General features: G+C 54.1%; 1 protein-coding gene across 2 annotated transcripts; it reads right to left on the bottom strand.

The window, feature by feature from the left end:
• Positions 1–1,321: 1,321 nt before the first annotated feature.
• Positions 1,322–18,886, bottom strand: Extl1 (exostosin like glycosyltransferase 1). Of its 2 annotated transcripts, XM_027399634.2 has the most exons (11): positions 17,280–18,885; positions 9,155–9,245; positions 8,843–8,950; positions 7,259–7,378; positions 6,597–6,729; positions 6,307–6,413; positions 4,343–4,432; positions 3,634–3,720; positions 3,183–3,343; positions 2,110–2,278; positions 1,322–1,941 (listed from the first exon to the last, which is right to left on the bottom strand). In XM_027399634.2, exons 1-11 carry the CDS (start codon positions 18,035–18,037, stop codon positions 1,759–1,761), a joined length of 2,007 nt encoding a protein of 668 aa, XP_027255435.1. In that variant the 5' UTR covers positions 18,038–18,885; the 3' UTR covers positions 1,322–1,758. The 2 variants fall into 2 exon arrangements, with proteins under 2 accessions (XP_027255435.1, XP_027255436.1); XM_027399635.2 differs by lacking the exon at positions 8,843–8,950 and having other exon boundaries at positions 17,280–18,886.
• Between the last annotated feature and the right edge of the window lie 475 nt (positions 18,887–19,361).

Below are 19,361 nucleotides of genomic sequence, written 5' to 3'. Positions count from 1 at the left end.
GAATCCAACAGTCTTCCACACGGGCACAGCCAACGGGAGGCAGCCGTTGTCCTTGGTGTCCAAGCCTCAACAGCCTGTCCTCGGGCTGGCCCTGGCACTGGGTGCCCTCCGTCCTTGGCAGGCTGCCTAGACTGCAGCTGTGCGGATTCCTCACCCTCAACTGCTCTTGACCGTGGGCCAGGCTACCCCCACCCCACCCCGTCCACCCCGGCACCCCCGCTTTAATCTCCATGCCCCCCTTGCACCTCAAGCATCTGACAGTTCCCGGCTTCCACACGCAGCTGTGGCAGGCTCCAGGAAGGACCTGAGCCATACAGAGGCCAGGGGCAAAGCTGGAGAAAGGGGATGAGAGGCCTCAAGGGACAGGCTGTTCCAGCCAGCAACCTAGTCACGGGAGTTTCCACAGTCGTCAAAGGAGGAAAACACGCGAAACCTTGGGCCCGGGTTAGACCCACCCCAGCCCCGCACCACGCTCGCCGTTGACCCTGAGCAGCTGCTGTATGGGTATTTCTAGCCCGAGCGCGAGCGGGCAAAGACAGACGCGAGCTTTACTTCGGAAGCGGTAGTTCCAGTTCCAGGTGGGTGAGCCCGGGAAAAGCAGCGTCCCCTCCCCCACTCCACTGCCCCCACAGGACGCTGAGGACAGCTCTCTCGTGGCAGCCAGCCCGTCTGCGAGCCGCCCCGGCCCCCAGTGTGCAGGCCACAGTGGGTTTCTGTCACACTCCTCCCGAGTTTTCAGACGGGAGGCTGCGCACACCAGGGGCTCTCCACTTCCTCTCAGCTCGCCCTCTTACCCGTAGTCTTTAACTCCTCTCCCAGTCTGCCATTGTGGCTCACAACTCTAAGTCTAACGCTTGGGAGGCTGAGGCAGTTCAGTCTGGGTTGCAGAGTCAGACCTTGCCTCATTCGCTCACGCCCGTCCTCAAAAACAAAACAAAACAAGAAAGCCGGGCGGTGGTGGCGCACGCCTTTAGTCCCAGCACTCTGGAAAGCAGAGGCAGTGGATCTCTGTGAGTTCGAGGCTAGTCTGGTCTACAGAACGAGTTCCAGGACAGCCGGGACTACACAGAGAAACCCTGTCTAGAAAAACGAAAAACCGGGGGGAAAAAAAAAATTCAAGAAAGCAAAGCCAAACGCCAGTCCTTTGATGGGAGAGCAGCGCAGCAGCTGACCTCTAGTGGTCAAGGTTGGTAGTGCAGCGGTGCTAGTCTGGTCGTCCCCAGAGACTAGCACCTGCGATCTCTGGCACACAACACCCCAAATCCTCCGGTTATCTCCCACTCCCGACCTCCGTGTTCACTCTTGATTGAGCCTGGCAACCTTGATGTCTACGGATGTCTGTTTTCTTCGTGGACTAGGAACTCTAAGGCAGGGGATGGAGTTTTGTCTTGTGCACACTCTGCCCATGTTCGACCACGCTGGCATCCAGTTAATACTCTTGTAGCCTTGTAGCTATAGGCCAAATATTTAGTATGCACCTTCCAGACCAAAGAGGGGAGCAGGATGATCCGCCCTCCCGAGCTCCCAGACCGGAGCCGGGCGGCACGCTCAAGCACTCAGCGCTGAGTTGTGCCAGGGCTCCGAGACCACCAAGGAGGTGAGTGGGCATGCGGATCAGGAAAGGATGGGGCAGAGATGCAGAGAAAGGCATTTCGGGATCAGTCTGTGCCCTGGCCTGTGCCAAACGCAGTCCCGCGGCAGCCAGGGGGAGACCCCGCCCTTCAGGGCACCCGTCCAGCAGGCAGTGCAGCGCTTTACCTAGGGCTTCTCTAGACTGCGGTACTTCTTGCGTTGCACGGACACCGGGTCCTTGAACAGCACCGGCTCCAGCCGCACTCGAGAGGACACCAGAGGCATGTGGCCGAACCCTGCTGCCACACGGCTGAAGCAGTCCTGAGCCAGAGGCTGAGGCTCTGGCACGGGTCCAGGTCCCTCAGCGGCCTAAGAGGTGGAAGGGAAACATATCCATGAAGCTTGTTTTTCTGAACCTCACCCCTGCCGCAGCAAGAGAGATTTGGAGTAGACGGTAAAAGAGATGTGCCCTCTTCCCCTCCCCCCACCCCCCAACCCGTGCTTTCCTAGTGGGGCCCAGTCCCCGGAGTCGCTCACCAGTGGAACAGCCTCCTGGTGCTGCCTGCCATAAGGCACCTTGATAGGGGGCAGCTTGGTGACAGTTGCTACCAGGAAGTTCATCAGGATATCCACGCAGGTGGGAGTGTCATCTGCCATGGTCCTCAGGGCCTTCGGTAGGGAGTGGGTAAAGAGGGTGTGGTAATACCTGGAAGGTATAAGGTAAGCCTTAGGCAGCTGGACTGACAAGGAAAGGCTGCAGACAGGATCCATTCTTCCTTTGACTCAGACCTCAAGCCATTTTCTAAGACCTGTACCCCACCCCCTAACTCCTCTCACAGGGAGCTCCTGCCCGGGGCATGACCGGTTCTCCAAGTGCCCTGTGGCTTTGATTGCCATGGGTAACGATGTGTTATTCTCTATCCCTCCTTGGGGCCCACTTTCTGGGCTCCCAAGTCTGAACTCTGACAGATGGTTCCAAAGCCGTCAAACATGGCTACCCAAAGACGAGCTTCAGGGAGCCTGTGTCCATGCTGGGCCGCCCTGCACACATGAGATTATCCTTCTCCACCCTGAGCACACCCCCCTCAGAAAATCTATAAAAAATCCCATGATACGTGGGTGAGGTTTAAACAGATTAAAGAATCACTTTCCAGAGGCCCCGGAAGCCAGGCTTGGGGGTGGGAAGACAGCACCTGTAACATCAACACTCAGGAAAGCGGAAAGCTTGGGCTGCACAGACAGGTCCTGTCTCCCAATCATCCCTGGCTGACCTCAAAGTCACTACCCAGTGAGTGTGATCTTTAACTGGTCTCCCTGCTTCCACTGAACCAGGGCTGGGGTTACAGGTGTGTGCCATCATGCCCACTTCTATTCAGTGTTGGGGATGGAACCCAGGGCTTCACACATGCTAGACAAGCACTCCTACCAGCTTCCCAGCCCAGCTCAAAAACAAATAAGGAGACACCCCCCACCCCCCAATCACATCACTAGGAACAGGCTTACCTAGGCCTTGAACCCTGGCCCTAGACAGCAGGAATCCACCCACCCACTCCTAGGTTGGGGCTGGAGCCTGTGGCCCTTTCTCCCTGTGCTGGGGCCAATGTTTGCACCTGTGGTAGAAGACGGCTGTAGTGAGGACCATGGAGAATTCATTGGCCATCTCAGTGCTGTAGCCCCAGGCACCCCGGGCCTCATCCCAGAAGTGGTTCTGTGTCAGAAAGCCCACCATCCTCTCGGGAAAGCTCTGCCACACCACAAAAGCAAAGTCCACCTGTAGAAGGATTTAAAGGCGCTATGAGGAGGAACCTTCAGACCAACATCCTTATAGCCTATGGTGGGGAGGCCAGTCTGCCTGAGGAGTTGGGGCAAGGCTTAGGGGACAGGGGATGGGAGCCATGGCTTGGAGTTTTACAGAAGTTTAACGTGAATGTTTCTGGGGAACTCATGGAAACTTGCCCAGGAGCAAAGGGCTGGATCTCAGGGCTTGGGAGCCTGAGGAAACTCCAGTTCCTTTGTGCTCTGTACCCTCTACACTGGAGATCTTGTGGGCCCAGCTCTCACCTCACTGGTAGAAAGAGTGCTGTGGGCATCAAGGCTGAGGATGACATTGGTGCTGATGTCACCGTATGGGAAGAATCGGTCACTGGCCTGTGGTGGGGCAGAGCAAGTTGAGGGTGACTCGGCCATGAGAAGCATCCATCAACCCCAACCCAGTAAGAACGAGCCCTTCAGATAGAGTGTAGAAGAGGAAGCCAGGAATACAGAAGCCTGCCCACAAGCCTAGATTGCAGTTTCCCCTTTGTCTTTAAGGGCCCTTTGGTTTAGCATCTAGGGTTCCCTCTGTTGCCACATCAGACACTCTTACCAATCCTGGATCAATTATTTGAAAGGACCAGACTTGGAGTGATAAAAGTGTCTTGCCTAGTGTTGTGCGGGTTCCCAGCTCCCACCCTTTCCAGCCTATGGTGCTGCTCTCTGGAGTATTTCTCCACGAGCCCACGAGACATCCGCGCAGTCTCTTGCCTCCCATATTACAGGCACCTCAGTGTTCTAGGAGTGTATTTCTCAGGGCTGGAAATGGAAACCAGAACCCTGCATGTCGCAGGCAAATGTGTAACACTGAAACGCGCTTTAGTGTAAGAGCATCGTTCCAACTAGACGTCCAGCTAGAACCCATGGCCTGATTCCTGCAGACCCATATAGAAGTCCAGCTTGGTTCAAAACATCCTGTTAGCCCTCCCTGGTTCCCAGCGTGAGTCCTCCCCTTCACCTTCCTGCGCCCCTCAATGACTGTCAAGGGCACCGTTGTCTCCGGCCACCTGTCAGGAGGTGGCTTCTCACTGCTCCAGAGGATCAGGATCTAGGAAGAAAGGGGATGTATCAGCCGGGCGTTGGTGGTGCACACCGTTAGTCCCGGTACTCAGGAGGCAGGCAGAGGCAGGCAGATCTCTGTGAGTTCGAGGCCAGCCTGGTCTACAGAGCAAGTGCCAGGACAGCTTCCAAAGCTACACAGAGAAACCCTGTCTTGGAAAAAAAAAAAAAAAAAAAGAAAAGAAAGAAAGAAAGAAAGAAAGAAAGAAAAGAAAGGGGATGTATCTGAAATCTGGGATCCGGATTGGAGGGGGAGTCCCGGGATGGTCTTTCTTAGGATGGATGGAGCAGAGAGCAGCTATTTATGCACACACGAGAGGGGGCATGTCCCTTCATTGCCATCTTTAGTCTTGCCTCTGGTCTTCTGGAAGGCAAGAATCCTGGTTGAGACAGGGGTGGTGGTGAATGTCTGTAATTCCAGCATTTAGGAGGCTGAGGGAAGCAGATTTTTGAGTCTAGCCTGGGTTAACCAGTGCTAAGTAGTAAAACTGTTGCCTGGCAGTGGTGGCACTCTCCTTTAATCCCAGCACTCAGGAGGCAAAGACAGGCCGATCGCTGTGAGTTTGAAGCCAGCCTGGTCTACAGAGAGAGTTCCAGGATAGGCTCCAAAGCTACACAGAGAAACTCTGTCTCGAAAAACAAAATAAAACAAAAATCTGTCAAAAAATTAGTGTGACCACCCTAGACAGGGTCTCTTTATGTGTAGCCCTGGCTGTCTTAGAACTCACTGTGTAGACCTGGCTGGCCTTGAATTCAGCCTGCCTGTGCCTTTCAAGTGCTGTGATTAAAGCTGTGTGTCTCAGGAACTGGAGAGATGGCTCAGGGGTTAAGAGCACTGGCTGTTCTTCCAGAGGTCCTGAGTTCAATTCCTGGCAACCACATGGTGGCTCACAACCATCCATTATGAGATCTGGTGCCCTCTGCTGGCAGGCAGAAGACTGTATACATAATAAAATCTTAAAAAAAAAAAACAAAAAGCTGTGTGTCTCTTTTCACGCCATCCCCATCTTCCCTCTGAGGCTTGTGGTCTCCTCGTCACTGCCTGCTCAGTCCCCAAGCCCCATCTGCATAGGTTCTCTCTGCACCCTGGCCTAGCCACCGGCTCCCTCTCAGAATCAACCTGCATTCTTTGGTGTTTTTTTTTTTTGTTGTTGTTGTTAGATTGGTTTATTATTTTATGTGCATGAAGGTTCTGCCTGCATGTCTGTGTGCCAAGTGCCTGCCTGCCTGGTGCCTAAAGAGGTCAGAAGGGACACTAGATCCCCTGGAATTTAAGTCACCAATGGTTGTGAGCCATCATGTGGGTACTGGGAGCTGAACCCGGGCTCTCTAAAAGAACAAGTGCTTTTAACCAGTGAGCCATTTCTCCATCCCTGCTTGTTTTCTGTTTGTTTGTTTGTTTGTTTTATGGCTTTTGAGACAGGATCTTGTTACAGTCTTAGCTGGCTTTATACTCACTGTGTAGCCTGGGCTAGCCTAGCCTAACCTCCAACTCTCAGCATCCCTCCAACTCAAGTGCTGGGATCACAGGCATGAGCCACCACACCTGGCAACCTGTGTTCTTTGATTCTCAGTGTCCATGCACCAGTCTGATCTCAAGGTGAGAGAATGAATGAATGAACGAACGAACGAACGAATGAATGCTTCCTTCCAGCCTTGCCAAGAAGCACCAGGTCTTCCAGGGCTTTACCAATTCTGATGGAGTTCAAGGAAAGAACAAGAAACCTGGACTTAAAGTCAGCAAGAATCTTTGGAAATCTCCCCCATGCCTCCCCCATCAGATATGTGGTCATCTGGGGCCTTGCTCTGTTCCTTTCGACCACCCTGGGCCCCAGAGCTCCAGCTGGGGGGGGGGGGGCAAACCTGGGCACAGTACCGGGAACCTGCCACCACCTGGATAAGCTTCAGCAGGGGCTCGCTAGAGACCCCCACCCAGATCAGGGCGCTGAAACTGCTCTCGGGGCTGGAGCCTGGGGGAAGAAGACACAGGCAATTAGTTAGGGAGAAAGTGGATCCCCCTCGAGAGTGACCTGAGTCTGGGAACCCCAAAGAACCAGGCCAGATGTTAGAGTTTGAGGGTATCTACAGATGAAGCTGGAGCAAATCTGGGGAGAGCTAAGGTCACCTCGAGTCGTCCCACCCCCAGGACATACCCTGTTGCAGGTGATAAAAGGGGAAATCCTTCAGGCTCGTGGAAAAAGTAGGGAGAGCCAGGAGTGCTCCCGGGGGGCTGTTCCACATCAGTGAGGGGTGAGCCGATGTACCCCAGATCCGGTCCTGAATAATCTGTGGAAAGAGGCGGTTGTGCAGAGGGGGTGGCTAACTTGTGGGGTTCAGGCAGCAGGTTGTGGGTGGGGCCTGAGGAGGGGCAGAGCCTGAAAGAGGCGGGGCCTGAGCAGCGGTGGGATGGGAGGAGCTAACTCTACCAAGGGCCCTAAGGCTCACACCTTTCCCTCCTGTGCAGGAGAGCTGCCTAGTTCTGCAGCAGGAACGTAGAGGTGACAGCTGATGACATGGTTTTCCCTCCTTTCCTCGCTCCCACAAACACAAGTGTGGGGTCATACCATTCTTTCAGGACTCAAAATTCTGAATGAGCCTGACTCTTTCCCAAAACCACTCCAGACTGCTTCTGCCATCGGTTAGAGTGAGCCGGTGCTTGGCCGCAGCGGCCGCAGCGGTGTCCGCAGACAAGGGCAAGCTCAAGCCCGGGTGTAGACGTGTGCTCAGGATCACACAGCCACAGCACCGGAAGAGAAGGATGGAGGGGGGCGGCCTGCAGGGGAGTCCGGGGCCCCTGCGGATGAGCCCCGCTCACCTCCAGTGTGGTGTGGATGACTTTTTCCACTGAGGAGAAGTAAGCTGTCCACAGAAACTGGGTCTGCTGGCGCAGGGAAAGAATCTTCGAAGGGAGCATGTCACGGAGGGCAGTCAGGACCTGGAGGACAGAGGGAGAAAAAGAGGAGGCCTGGGGCTGGGCCCTGACTGACCCCGGGAAGGAGAAAGCCCGTGTCACAGCTCTGGGAACTGGGAGCTTCCAGACACGTGTACCCTGTGTTCAGGGTCACACGGAGCTGGTTTTAACTTAATGTTAGGTGAGGTGGCTCATGGCTGCAAGCCCTGGCACCCAGGGGGTGGAGGCAGGAGGGTCCTGAGTTCAAGGCCAGCTTGGACTAAGAGACCTTGTCTTTAAAAAAAAAAAAAAGTAGGAGTGGCTGGGGAGGGGACACAGACAGAGACTCAGCTGACAAAGTGCCTGCAGAGCATGGGCAAAGCCTGGCTTTGATCCCCAGCACACGTAAGCTGTCACCATGGACACATGCCTGCAATCCCAGAACTCAGGAGCTGGAGGCAGGAGGATAAGAAGTTCAAGATCGGGGGTGGGGGAGGGTGGATGGAGAGATGGCTCAGAGGTTAAGAGCACTGACTGCTCTTTCAGAGGTCCTGAGTTCAAATCCCAGCAACCACATGATGGCTCACATCCATCTGTAATGAGATCTGGTGCCCTCTTCTGGCCTCCAGGGACACATGCAGACAGAACACTGTATATATACTAAATAAATCTTTAAAAAAGTTCAAGATAATAATTCTAGTCTGCATAGACAGTTTGAGGCCAGCATGGGCTCTATCCTCCAAAATACCCAACTGGTCCAAAATACCCAACTGGAGAGGCAGAGACACAAACTACCACAATACCTCTAGTCTCACTTTCCCCATCTGTGGAATGGGTGCATTAAACACCTCTCTCATATGTGGTTGTTAAGATTCAAAGAGAAAATGACTGTTTAGTGCTTAGGTAATGTAGAGACTCAATGAATAAATGCTACTGCTCTGTGTGTGTGTGTGTGTGTGTGTGTGTGTGCGCGCGCGCGCATGTGCATGCGTGTGCGCCCAGGCGTTTTCATGTGTTTGTTTCCTTTTGACACTATCCCAGGCTAGCCTCCTGAAATCTCTGCCTCACACTCCCTGGTGTTGGCATCAGAGGTGTGGCCACTGTGCCCAGTTAAAGGATGGCCACTGCTCCCTTTCACCGTACCCAGTTAAAGGATGGCCACACCTCCACCTAACTCGCCAGATTCCTCAAGGCAGCGCCCATATACTCTTCAGACCCATACAAAATCAGTTTCATCAGATGGAAAAGACACAGGGTTTTACTCATTTCCTTTCAGGTGATTCTCAGAAAGCACCTGATCTAACTTAACCCCATTGTAGAGATGGGAAAACTGAGGCTGAAAGTGGCTCAGAACTTGCTCTCAGCACCCTCCCAAGTCTCTACCTTCATCTATGTCTATGGGAGCCCCAGAGGGAGGCAATGGGAATAGGAATGCCTACTAGAAGGGGGCCAAGTACCTGGGGTCCCTCCCCTGAAGTGCCCCCCACCATGGTGTAGACCCTGAGCTACCTGTAATGGGAGCCTCTCATCAGCAATGATGGCTGCCTTGGTCCAGTCGATGACTTCAGAGAAAGGCAGCTCCCAGCGCGGGCTGAGGAGCACCGGGATACAGCCGGCCTGGGGGGCAGGGCAGTCACTGGGGAGCCCAGCCCCTCCCTACACACACTCACCACCACCCCAGTCCAAGGTAGCAGCCCCGGGGGAGGATAAAGAGGAGAGTACTGGGGGGCAGGGGAACCCCTTCCTATGTGCATGTGCCCAGCACTCCTGCTAGCTCAAGGGTGGAGGTGGAGAGGCTGGGGTGCTCAGGTCGGGGTGTACCTGAAGGGCTTGGAGGAGGCTGGAGGCGGCAGATCGGTGGCCAGGAATGAGGCAGAAGGTGGCATTGGGTAGTGTTTCTCCTGGGTGGGTCCTGAGAAGGTATAGGAAGGTCTCTGGACACAGGCGCCTGGGACAGCTGCCGCTCATTGTGCTTGTCACAGTGGCCTTGCAGTGACACTCACATAGCCACAAGATGTTGACTCCCTCCGTGTCCTCAGCCACACAGCCACACACTGACCGTAACCAGGAGCAGCGACATGGCCTCTCCTCTGCTCACTATTCTGTAGGGCTTCAGAAACCCTGGTGCCCTTGGTGTCCTCAGACATCTCCCTCCTCTTCCTTGTACCTCAGTTCCCTCACTTACAAAATGGGAGGTGCCTGGATCTTATTTAGGCCTTCCTTTCACTTCTGCTCTGGTCCAGCGTCCGCGTCACCTGAGTGACCTCCACACTCAGCCCTCCCCATCACCTCAGTGACCTCCACATTCAGCCCTCCCCATCACCAGAGTGACCTCCACACTCAGCCCTCCCCATCACCTGAGTGACCTCCACACTCAGCCCTCCCCGTCACCTGAGTGACCTCCACACTCAGCCCTCCCCATCACCTGAGTGACCTCCACACTCAGCCCTCCCCATCACCTGAGTGACCTCCACACTCAGCCCTCCCCATCACCTGAGTGACCTCCACACTCACCCTCCCCGTCACCTGAGTGACCTCCACACTCAGCCCTCCCCATCACCTGAGTGACCTCCACACTCAGCCCTCCCCGTCACCTGAGTGACCTCCACACTCAGCCCTCCCCATCACCTGAGTGACCTCCACACTCAGCCCTCCCCATCACCTGAGTGACCTCCACACTCACCCTCCCCGTCACCTGAGTGACCTCCACACTCAGCCCTCCCCATCACCTGAGTGACCTCCACACTCAGCCCTCCCCATCACCTGAGTGACCTCCACACTCAGCCCTCCCCATCACCTGAGTGACCTCCACACTCACCCTCCCCGTCACCTGAGTGACCTCCACACCCAGCCCTCCCCGTCACCTGAGTGACCTCCACACTCACCCTCCCCATCACCTCAGTGACCTCCACACTCAGCCCTCCCCATCACCTGAGTGACCTCCACACTCACCCTCCCCGTCACCTGAGTGACCTCCACACCCAGCCCTCCCCGTCACCTGAGTGACCTCCACACTCAGCCCTCCCCATCACCTCAGTGACCTCCACACCCAGCCCTCCCCATCACCTGAGTGACCTCCACACCCAGCCCTCCCCGTCACCTGAGTGACCTCCACACTCACCCTCCCCATCACCTCAGTGACCTCCACACTCAGCCCTCCCCATCACCTGAGTGACCTCCACACTCACCCTCCCCATCACCTCAGTGACCTCCACACCCAGCCTTCCCCGTCACCTGAGTGACCTCCACACTCACCCTCCCCGTCACCTGAGTGACCTCCACACCCAGCCCTCCCCGTCACCTCAGTGACCTCCACACCCAGCCCTCCCCGTCACCTCAGTGACCTCCACACCCAGCCCTCCCCATCACCTGTGTGACCTCCACACTCAGCCCTGTTGCACTGGAGGCCTAGCCATGAAAGGATTCTCTGTACTGAGGTGGGCTGGGCCTCCAGCCTGGAACTGCTCAGGAAGCTCTTGCCCACAGGCCTGTCTTGGAGGACAGGCTTCCTCTGTTTCCCCTCCTCCTCCCTCAGCCCCCAGAGCCTTGATCAGGTTGTGCCAGTGAGTCTGAGGGAGTCCAGAGCCACCACCTCTCTGGGATTGCCAGTTCAGGGAACCAGTGCCTACAACCCATCTGGGGAAGAAAAAGCCAGAGGGGACCCCGTGGGTGTACACAATGCCCAGTGAGGTGCATGAAGGGGGCCACCCATGAGCCTCCTCAGCAGCTCTCTGTGCTGAGCCTGGCCTCCAGCGTATCAGAAAGCTTTAGTCCGAGAACCTCTGACCAGTGAGGGACACTGAGTCTCCAGGAGAGGGACTGCGCTGTGGTGAGAACTAAGATGTGCCAATTCCAATCCCCGGATGTCAGCCATCATGAGGGGTATGTTCAGGTGTGTACCAGGAGCCTCTGGAAGGAACCACAGAGCGAACATCACCCCCATCACAATAAAAGCCATAACATTGGCCAGGCAGGCCCAGCTCCCCCCCGCCCCCAGTAAGCTGTATGGAACTAAAAGAAACTCACAGAAAGAAAAGGGCTCACTGTACTGACTGTACCCCTTGGTTCTTAGCTCCTCTCCGTCTTGCCTCTGTGCCTCTGCATGCCCTGTCCCCTCATCCTGAGTGCCCTCCCTGCCTCACATGGGGAGCTCCTGCTCTGCAGCAAAGATCTGGCTGGGTGTCACCTTTTCCAGGAAGCCCTCCTTGATATCCCAGCCAAGCATCCCTCCCGGCACAGTTCTGAGTGCATTCTCACAGCAGCTCCCCGAGATGCAAAGAAAGCACTGCTGTACTGTCCTATCCGACAGGTGAGGGAACTGAGCCCCAAAGACAAGCTTAGTTCCGAAGCAGAGCAGACTCTAGAGCAGGGGTTCCCAACCTTCCTAATGATTCGGCCCTTTAATACAGTCCCTCATGTTGGGGTGATCCCTCAACCATAAAAACAGTTCCGTTGCTACTTCGTTAGCTATAATGTTGCTACTGTTGAGAATCACAATGTAAATACCTGTGTTTTCCAACGGTCTTAGGTGACCCCTGTGAAAGGGTAATTTGACCCCAAGGGGTTGCGACCCACAGGTTGAGAATGGCTGCTCTGTCGCCTCCCTCTGCATAGCGCTGTACCCCTGATGCACCTGGCTCCCTGATATGGGTGAGTTAAGGGTGCACAGGGGCGGAGGGTGCTGAGGATGTGAGGAGGGGCCCCTGGGAGATGGTGCGCTCCCAGTGTGTGGAGGCAGAGACTGAATGAGCAGCAATGTGGGGCTCAGGGCAACAGAGAGGGAACTGTGTCTCTGTGTGCTGACCACCAGGAAGTCTGAAGATGTTCTACGGCTTACGGTATGCACCACAGGCCTAGGACTCCAGAGCCCCTGATGAATGGCATGGCTCTGCCCATAGCCGCAGGGTTCACCAGAGCCTGGCCATGGCAGAGCCATATTGTAACTTCCATGGGTCCTAGGCTTTTGCAGTCACTCCTACCCTGGGGGAAAGTATTCAAATTATTTTTAAATACTGGGTTGATATATAAAAAGATAATGTTGTAACATTTTCCTTCACCTAAACATTCACATTTTTTCTTTTTTATTTATTTTTTTCATACTTTTTCTTTTGAAGCTGCTTTTATGTGTTTCACAGTGTCCCTGGGCTACATACACACAGCCACGGGACACGGAAACATCTGCTACATTTACATTAAAAATGGGAATGTGGGCCAGGCGGTGGTGACACACACCTTTAGTCTCAGCACTCAGGAGGCAGCAGCAGGAGGATCTCTGTGGGTTTGAGGCCAGCCTGGTCTACAGAGTGAGTTCCAGGACAGCCAGGGCTACACAGAGAAACCCTGTCTTGAAAAACCAAAAAAGAGAGGTAAGATGGGTGAAGATCTCCACTCCTGGAACCCATGGAAAGATGGTAAACCAACTAAACTTTTTTGATGGGTAGGGGGAAAGAAATACAGCTCAACAAGGGAAAGGCTACACACGAGACCTCAGACTGGAGGCCGAGAGCTGGCTCGGCAGGAAGGGCACAGCACCCGCCAGGCAGCTCACAACCTTCTGTAACACTAGTTCCTCCAGTTCCGGGGGCTCTGATACCCTCTTCTGCTGTCTCTCTCTCGGTTTACTTGTTGCTGTTTTTATTTTTTGAGACAGGGTCTTACTATGTAGCCCTGGCTATCCTGGAACTCACTCTGTAGACCAGGCTGCCCTGGAACTCACAGAGATGCACCTGTCTCTGCCTCCTGAGTGCTGGGACTAAAGGTGTGCGCCACCACTGCCTGGCCTTTTTTGGTCTCTTAAAGTATCTTTTGTACATATGGTACACATAAATGCATGCAAGCACACACATACACATGAAACAATAAATAAACATTTTTTTAAAGAGACAGGACTACAATGAGGAGGCTCACCAGAGCCAACTGCTATTCACATAATCTTCCTCCCACCCCCACCCCCCCCTTCAGGCTTTCATGACTCTGTCTCTGTGAAGGATGCTGGGGTTGAAGCCAATTGTCACACCTGACTCATCAGAGAGCCTCTTCTCTTCTGTGGCCAAAGCATCTCCAGAATCTACTTGCCACCCAGGTCCACGCACCCTTATGGCTCACCTGCTCTAAACTTAACCTAGTAGGTCTCCCCATCTAGCCTGAAGGCTGTGTGGTGCTGGGGAAACAGGTCACATGTCATTCCCCTGTCTCTGAATCTGTGCCCGATCTGTGCTCCAAGGAGAGGCCCCTTGACACCACCACCCTTCCCCTTTTCCGACATCATGGAAGATTTTCATTTATGTCTTCTGCTTCCTGCTTGGAAAGAAGCCTCCATGAAGCCAAGATGTTATCAGCTAACCGCCCCCCCCCAAGGCCTGCCCACAGGATGACGCTCACTAAATAACTGTGGAATGGGGAGGTGACCGGTTCCTCTTACTCCCTCACAATGACAGTGATTTTTCTCAAACACGTTTGGAAGCTAGGACTATGTCCCAGTTGGTAGCGTGCTTGTGTAGCATGCGTGAGACCCTGGGTTAGTTGTGACACCACATAAACCAGGTGCGGTGGGTGATGCCTGTCTGTAATCCCAGCACTCAGGAGGTCAAGGCAAGAAGAGCAGAAATTCAAGGTCATTCTTGACTACATAGTTGCAAAGTAACTGGGAGGTAGCTCAGTGGGAGAGCAGTGACCTCACTGATGGAAGCCCCAAGGTTCATCAGCGCAGCCCAAAACAAAGCAAAGCAAAAAGGGAAACAGCATTGCTTCCTTTACAATCTTAAAGTCAATATCACTAACCCCCAACATCCAGTGAAATGCTGGGTGGGCATGGCAGTCCACTTACAATCTCAATGTGAGGTGTATGGAGACGGGACCCTGTGAGCAAGCTGGCTAGCTAGACTAGGAGAACTGGCAAGCTGTGGGCTCAAGAGAGGGACCCCGCCTCAGTGAATAAGGTAGACGACAATCGGGAAGACAACCATCAACTTTGGGTCTCCACATGTTTGTGCACACCGTGTGCATGTACCCCCACACATGTGTGGCCACATACATGTGAGCTAGCCTGCACGTATGTCCACCACAGGCATGTACAGAATTCTAAAACTGGAGAAGAGGCCAGGCGTGGTGGCATGCATCTGTCATCTCAGTACTGGAGTGGCAGAGGCAGGAAGATCATGCATTCAGAACTATCTTCATACACACAGTGAGCTGAAAGCCAGCCTGGGCTCTAGGAGATTCTGTCCCAGAAAACCCAAGCAATCGAACAGAAGAAGTGGTATGCGGGATACCTACATATGCCTTGGATGTACAGAGCTGCCCAGAAAAGAAAGACACACAAGATGATGGAACCAGTGCTCGGCTCCAGAAAGGAAACCCGGGTGGCCGAGCCAGGCGGGAGGGGGACTTTTGAATGTGTAACCCTTTGTACCACTGGAATTCTTCATACTGTGAATGAATCACCTATTCATAAAAATAAAGACATTACAATTTCAGTGGGCAGGCCCTTATTCCAAGGCAACAGGAGACTATTCAACCAGCGTGGAAAAACACTGGTGCGGGAGCAAGAAGTACAGTTCTGAATCCCAACCCCTTGGAGTGCTCCATCAGAAAAGTGGAGGGGCCTGGGCAGCAGAGGGCCTCTGACACTCCCCCCACACAACTCCCTGAGTGCTTCCTGGACCGTGAAAAGGGGACTAGTACCTCCTGTGGAGGACGCTGGGAGAATCACTAAAAATGGAGGGAGGCAGGTACAGCACAGTCCCCTGGGCAGCCTCCACCACCATCTGCCTGCCAGCCAGGGAATGTGGGACAGTGGCAGGGACTGAAGTGCCTTTCTCTGGCCAGTGCTTCTTTATTCAGGCTGTCTTCTGCGGCTGGCCTCCCTCTCTCACTCTGTCCCTATGCTCTCTGGCCTAGGCAGCTGCTAGGGACTTCTGAGAAACCGAGGACAATGAAGGACTGCCACACAGCAGATCGTGGATAAACTCGTCATGGGAAATGCTGCCAGGAGCAGGATGGAGTGGCACACACCTGTAAGCCCTAGCCCCGCACTCAGGAGGCAAAGGCAGCAGAATTATTGTGTGCTCAAGGTCAGCAGGTTCTACCCTGAGCCTTCCAAGTAGGCCTGGGCAAAAAGAAAACAACAACCACACAAGTATCTTTCATAGGTGACCTATGTTACACTGGAACTGTTTCCCTTCAGCACACATAGTAATAACTGAAGTTAGCCCAAAGAGGGACTTCGGGCAAGCAAGCAGAGCCAGGGAGTGCACAGTGGGAAAAGAGGTGACCATGACACTAGGAGCCTTGTCACCACAAGACAGAGTTCTTATTAGTCTCTGGACCTGAGGAGCCCAGAGGGCCAGAGGGCCAGAGGGCTGGCTGTGGGAATGACAGGGCAGGCTCCCCGGAGGTCTTCCAAGTACCTCCAGGAGGGTAAGGAGGGTAAGGCTCCCTTCAAGTCCAGAGCCTCAAGCAGAGGCAGAAATGGAGCCTGGCCAGGGTAAAGAGTCCTGAGGGAAGCTGAGCTCAGAATAGCCCAGCTGGAGGATAGAGAGGGAACCCAGGAGGAGGCAAAAGAGAGACACCAGAGGGCTATAAGCAAACTCAGGTCTGCCCTGGGGTGATAGAGAAGGAGCCCTGGGCCCCACTGCCTGGGCAACCTTAGGTGTTGGTATTGGTGGCCTTCTGGAGACATAAGGGTTCAGTCATTAGGAGTGACAGGTTTAGGTCACTTAGGAAATGTGCCCGGCTGACCAGCACAGGTACAGGGCTGTCTCTATACAAGCTCTCCATGCCCTTGCGTCTATGCAGACATTAGTTCTGGTAGGAAGTTCTTTCCATCTGACCTAAGCCAGCTTTTTAAAATCAAAGGCTGTTATTTCCTTGAGAGATTAATCTCCAAAATTAGACACAAGAGCAGTTTCCAGCTGGGACCAGTTACCAGTCTCTGCAGCTCCCCTGAGGCCTTTGACAGGATTGATCATAACTCTTGCTTAAAACACAGAACTGCCATACTGAAGGCTTTACAGACAGATAGTTCTGGATTAAAAGAGTGGCTGAGCTCACTCTGGCCGGATAGCCATAGGTAAGTTACCTAATCTATATCATCTTTAGAATACAGATTCTTTACTGATAGCAGTTAGAACTATTTTATCATAGTGTGTGTGTGTGTGTGTGTGTAGGCCAGAGATTCAGTCACTCTCTATTTTATCTTTTTTACACTTACCTATTTATTCATGAGCATGGGTGCCTATGTGTCTTAGAGAGTGTGTGGACATCAGAAGACAATTCCCAGGAATCTGTTCTCTCTTTCTCTAGCTTGTGGGCTCAGGATTGAACTCAGGTCAACAGGCTTGGTGGCAAGCTCCTTTGCCCACCAAACCATCTCTCTACTTTATTTTTTAAGGCAGGCTCTCTTACTGAGCCCGAAACTCACTCATTCAACTAAGCTGGCTGCCAGGAGCTCTAGGGATCTTCCTAGCTCCTCAGCACTGGGTTTTTACATCAGGTGGGGGTGCAGTGGGGCTTGAACTCCTGTCTTTATGTTTGGCAGACAATACCCTATGACTGATCTGCGTGTGTGTCATGCCCCCCCCACAACCATTTTTTATGGACGTTCTTATACCAAGTGAGTGATTTACAAATGTCTGTTACATAAAATGTTAAGAGTAGGAGGGGACCAGGGTAACAGGAATGGGGGAGGAGGGAGTAGGAGAGAGCCATGCTATGTTTCTAAGCTCCCCAAGGAGAATTCCAAAAACTGCCTTTTGCACCCTTTGAGGCAAATCATTGGTGAAAGTCCACTCTGCTATCTTAACCCTATCTCGCCTACTGCTGCCGAGACTGGCTTGTCAGAACTAGCTCCCTCGGACAGGATGTCACTTTTGCCTTTACTCCATCCTCTGGAATTGATTCTATCGCAGGCCCCTCCCTTAGACTTCCCAAGGGTAGGTTTACTTACTGATGGAGTCCAGGGTCTTGCTCACAGTGCTTGCCCCAAGGGCAGGTTGAGGCATGGGTGTCTGTGATTCGCCACCTGCCCTTCTCCTCTGCTACTGCCAATAAGGTGGCCCCAGGCTGGGGACTATGCTGCTGCAGCTGGCCAGGAGCCCCACCTTGCAATGGGTGAGCTTCAGGAAGATATGGGAGCGCCACATCGAAACCTGGTCGGAAGATGTCCAAGGAGGGGCTAGCCTCGGCTACCATCGCCTGTCCCAACCTGGTGCAGGGCGCTGGGTACAGACTGAGGACCAGATGGTTCCGGCCTCCATTCCAGTAAGGAGGCAGGGGCCCGCATGTGTGGTCCTGGCTGGGGAGGAAGAGGTGGAGGCAAGCTTCTGTTGGGCTAAGCGCATAGTATCGGGAGCCTTCCAAGGAGTCCAGGATCCTGCGATGAGCCTCGGTGGTTGTGCCAGCGGGGGAGTGTGCAAAGATCTTGAGGGCATTTCCCTTACATTTGGAGGTGTCAAAGCAGGCTCCCCAGGTGCAGCTGCTCCCTCGGGGAGCTTGAGAAAGCTGTGGAGCATCTTTTGGGAGTGTCTCAGACTGGGAGAAACTCTGTAGGAAGGCAGCATCCAGCCAGCGGGGCCAGCCTTGGGAGCACCCTGGTAGAGGTCCAGGTGGCACTGCCAGGCGAAGGGGGAAGACTCCCAGGAGAATGAGAAGGAGCCAGGAGACTGACAGTGCCAGCCAAAAGGACTTTCTCCTCCACAGGGGCATGTGGCCACCCACAGCCAGGGCTAGAAGGACGTTAGGAACTTCTGTAGCAAACAGGGAAGGTGGGGGACCCCAGGGCAGGAAAGAAGACCCGAGAGTCAGCGCTCTGGTCCGGCACTCTCACTGCATGGATGGGGAGACTGAGGCCCATTGCAGGCAGGCTCCCTGCCTAAGTTCAAACAGCGTTATCACTATCAGCCACCTGTGGGACTGACCCCTTGTGCGCGGCCCTGGCTTTCTGAGCATGCCTTCCCACAACCTAGCCAGCCTTTGCCCTCTCATCAGGGACCTCTGCCCTGGGCCACTGCTTGGGCTGATGCAACCCTTGTCCAGACCACAAGACCGTGCCCATCTGCCCTCGTGGCGGCACCCCCTGACCTTGCCCTTGACCCAGAGGCAGGCTGTCTGCCAGACCACGGAGAACTAGTCTGGGCTCATGGGGGTGGCCAAGGGTGATGTGGAAGGAAGCAAGGCTGATCTCTCCCACTCCTGCCTCTGCCCCAACAGCCTTTGAGAAACCCTGGCTACCCCTGTAGCTTGGTGGCTGGGCTTCTGTGGCAGAGCTAAAAATAGACCTTATGCCCATGTGGGCCACCAGGGCCAGCTGAAGTTAGAGTCTGGGTGCAGCCCATGCCTGCTGCCTGGGGGATGAGAGGATTCGGCGTCCTGTTCTTCTTCCCCTCTGCTATGGCCCCTAACCCTGGCAGCTCCCCTGCACAGGGCAGAGCTGCCACAGGGCAGAGGCCAAGACCTACGCTGTGATCCCGCTCCTGTCTCACAAGCGCCGCTGGTAGCTCCAGGTCCCACGCCAGTAAGCATCTGGTCGGTCCAGATCGCTTTCCTAGCAGCAGCCTGGCTCCGCCCTCACCATCCCTGATTGGCTCCTGGCTAGGAGGCAGGGTCTCTACTTAACCCCTTGCAGTCTCCCTTCCTGGGGTGCTGTTTTGTTTCATTTTGAGACAGGGTCTCAGTAGCCCAGGTTGGTTCAAACTCACCTTGCAACCAGGGTTCTTGAGTTTCTGATCCTCCAAATGCCCGGATTCCAGCAATGTGCCATCACACCTGGCTCTGGAAGACTAATAATGGCCAGGAGGGCACCACACTTCACTTGTGGCCATTTACTGACAGCCTGTCTTTACTACTGATCCAAAGTACACATTTGTCTGTCATTTTCCCCATTACAATTATTTTATTATTATTATTATTATTATTATTATTATTATTATTATTAGCAGTAGTAGTGGTAGTAGTGTTTTGGTTTTTTGAGACAGGGTCTCTCTGTAGCTTTGGAGGCTTCCTGGAACTCTCTCAGTAGACCAGGCTGGCC

Source organism: Cricetulus griseus, chromosome 2 (assembly GCF_003668045.3).
Source record: "Cricetulus griseus strain 17A/GY chromosome 2, alternate assembly CriGri-PICRH-1.0, whole genome shotgun sequence".
NCBI lineage: Eukaryota > Metazoa > Chordata > Mammalia > Rodentia > Cricetidae > Cricetulus > Cricetulus griseus.
Note: the sequence above shows the minus strand (reverse complement) of the source record. Positions and strands in the feature narration are given on the sequence as shown.

Bases quoted from the DNA above. Each gene is read 5' to 3' on its own strand.
- Extl1 (XM_027399634.2), bottom strand. From the start codon at position 18,037: ATGCCCCTGTGGAGGAGAAAGTCCTTTTGGCTGGCACTGTCAGTCTCC. The intron at 8,951-9,154 runs GTACACCCCGAC...CCTGCCCCCCAG, and splicing joins GCCTCCTCCAAGCCCTTCAG to GCCGGCTGTATCCCGGTGCT. The intron at 6,730-7,258 runs GTGAGCGGGGCT...CTCTTTCCACAG, and splicing joins TCATCCACACCACACTGGAG to ATTATTCAGGACCGGATCTG.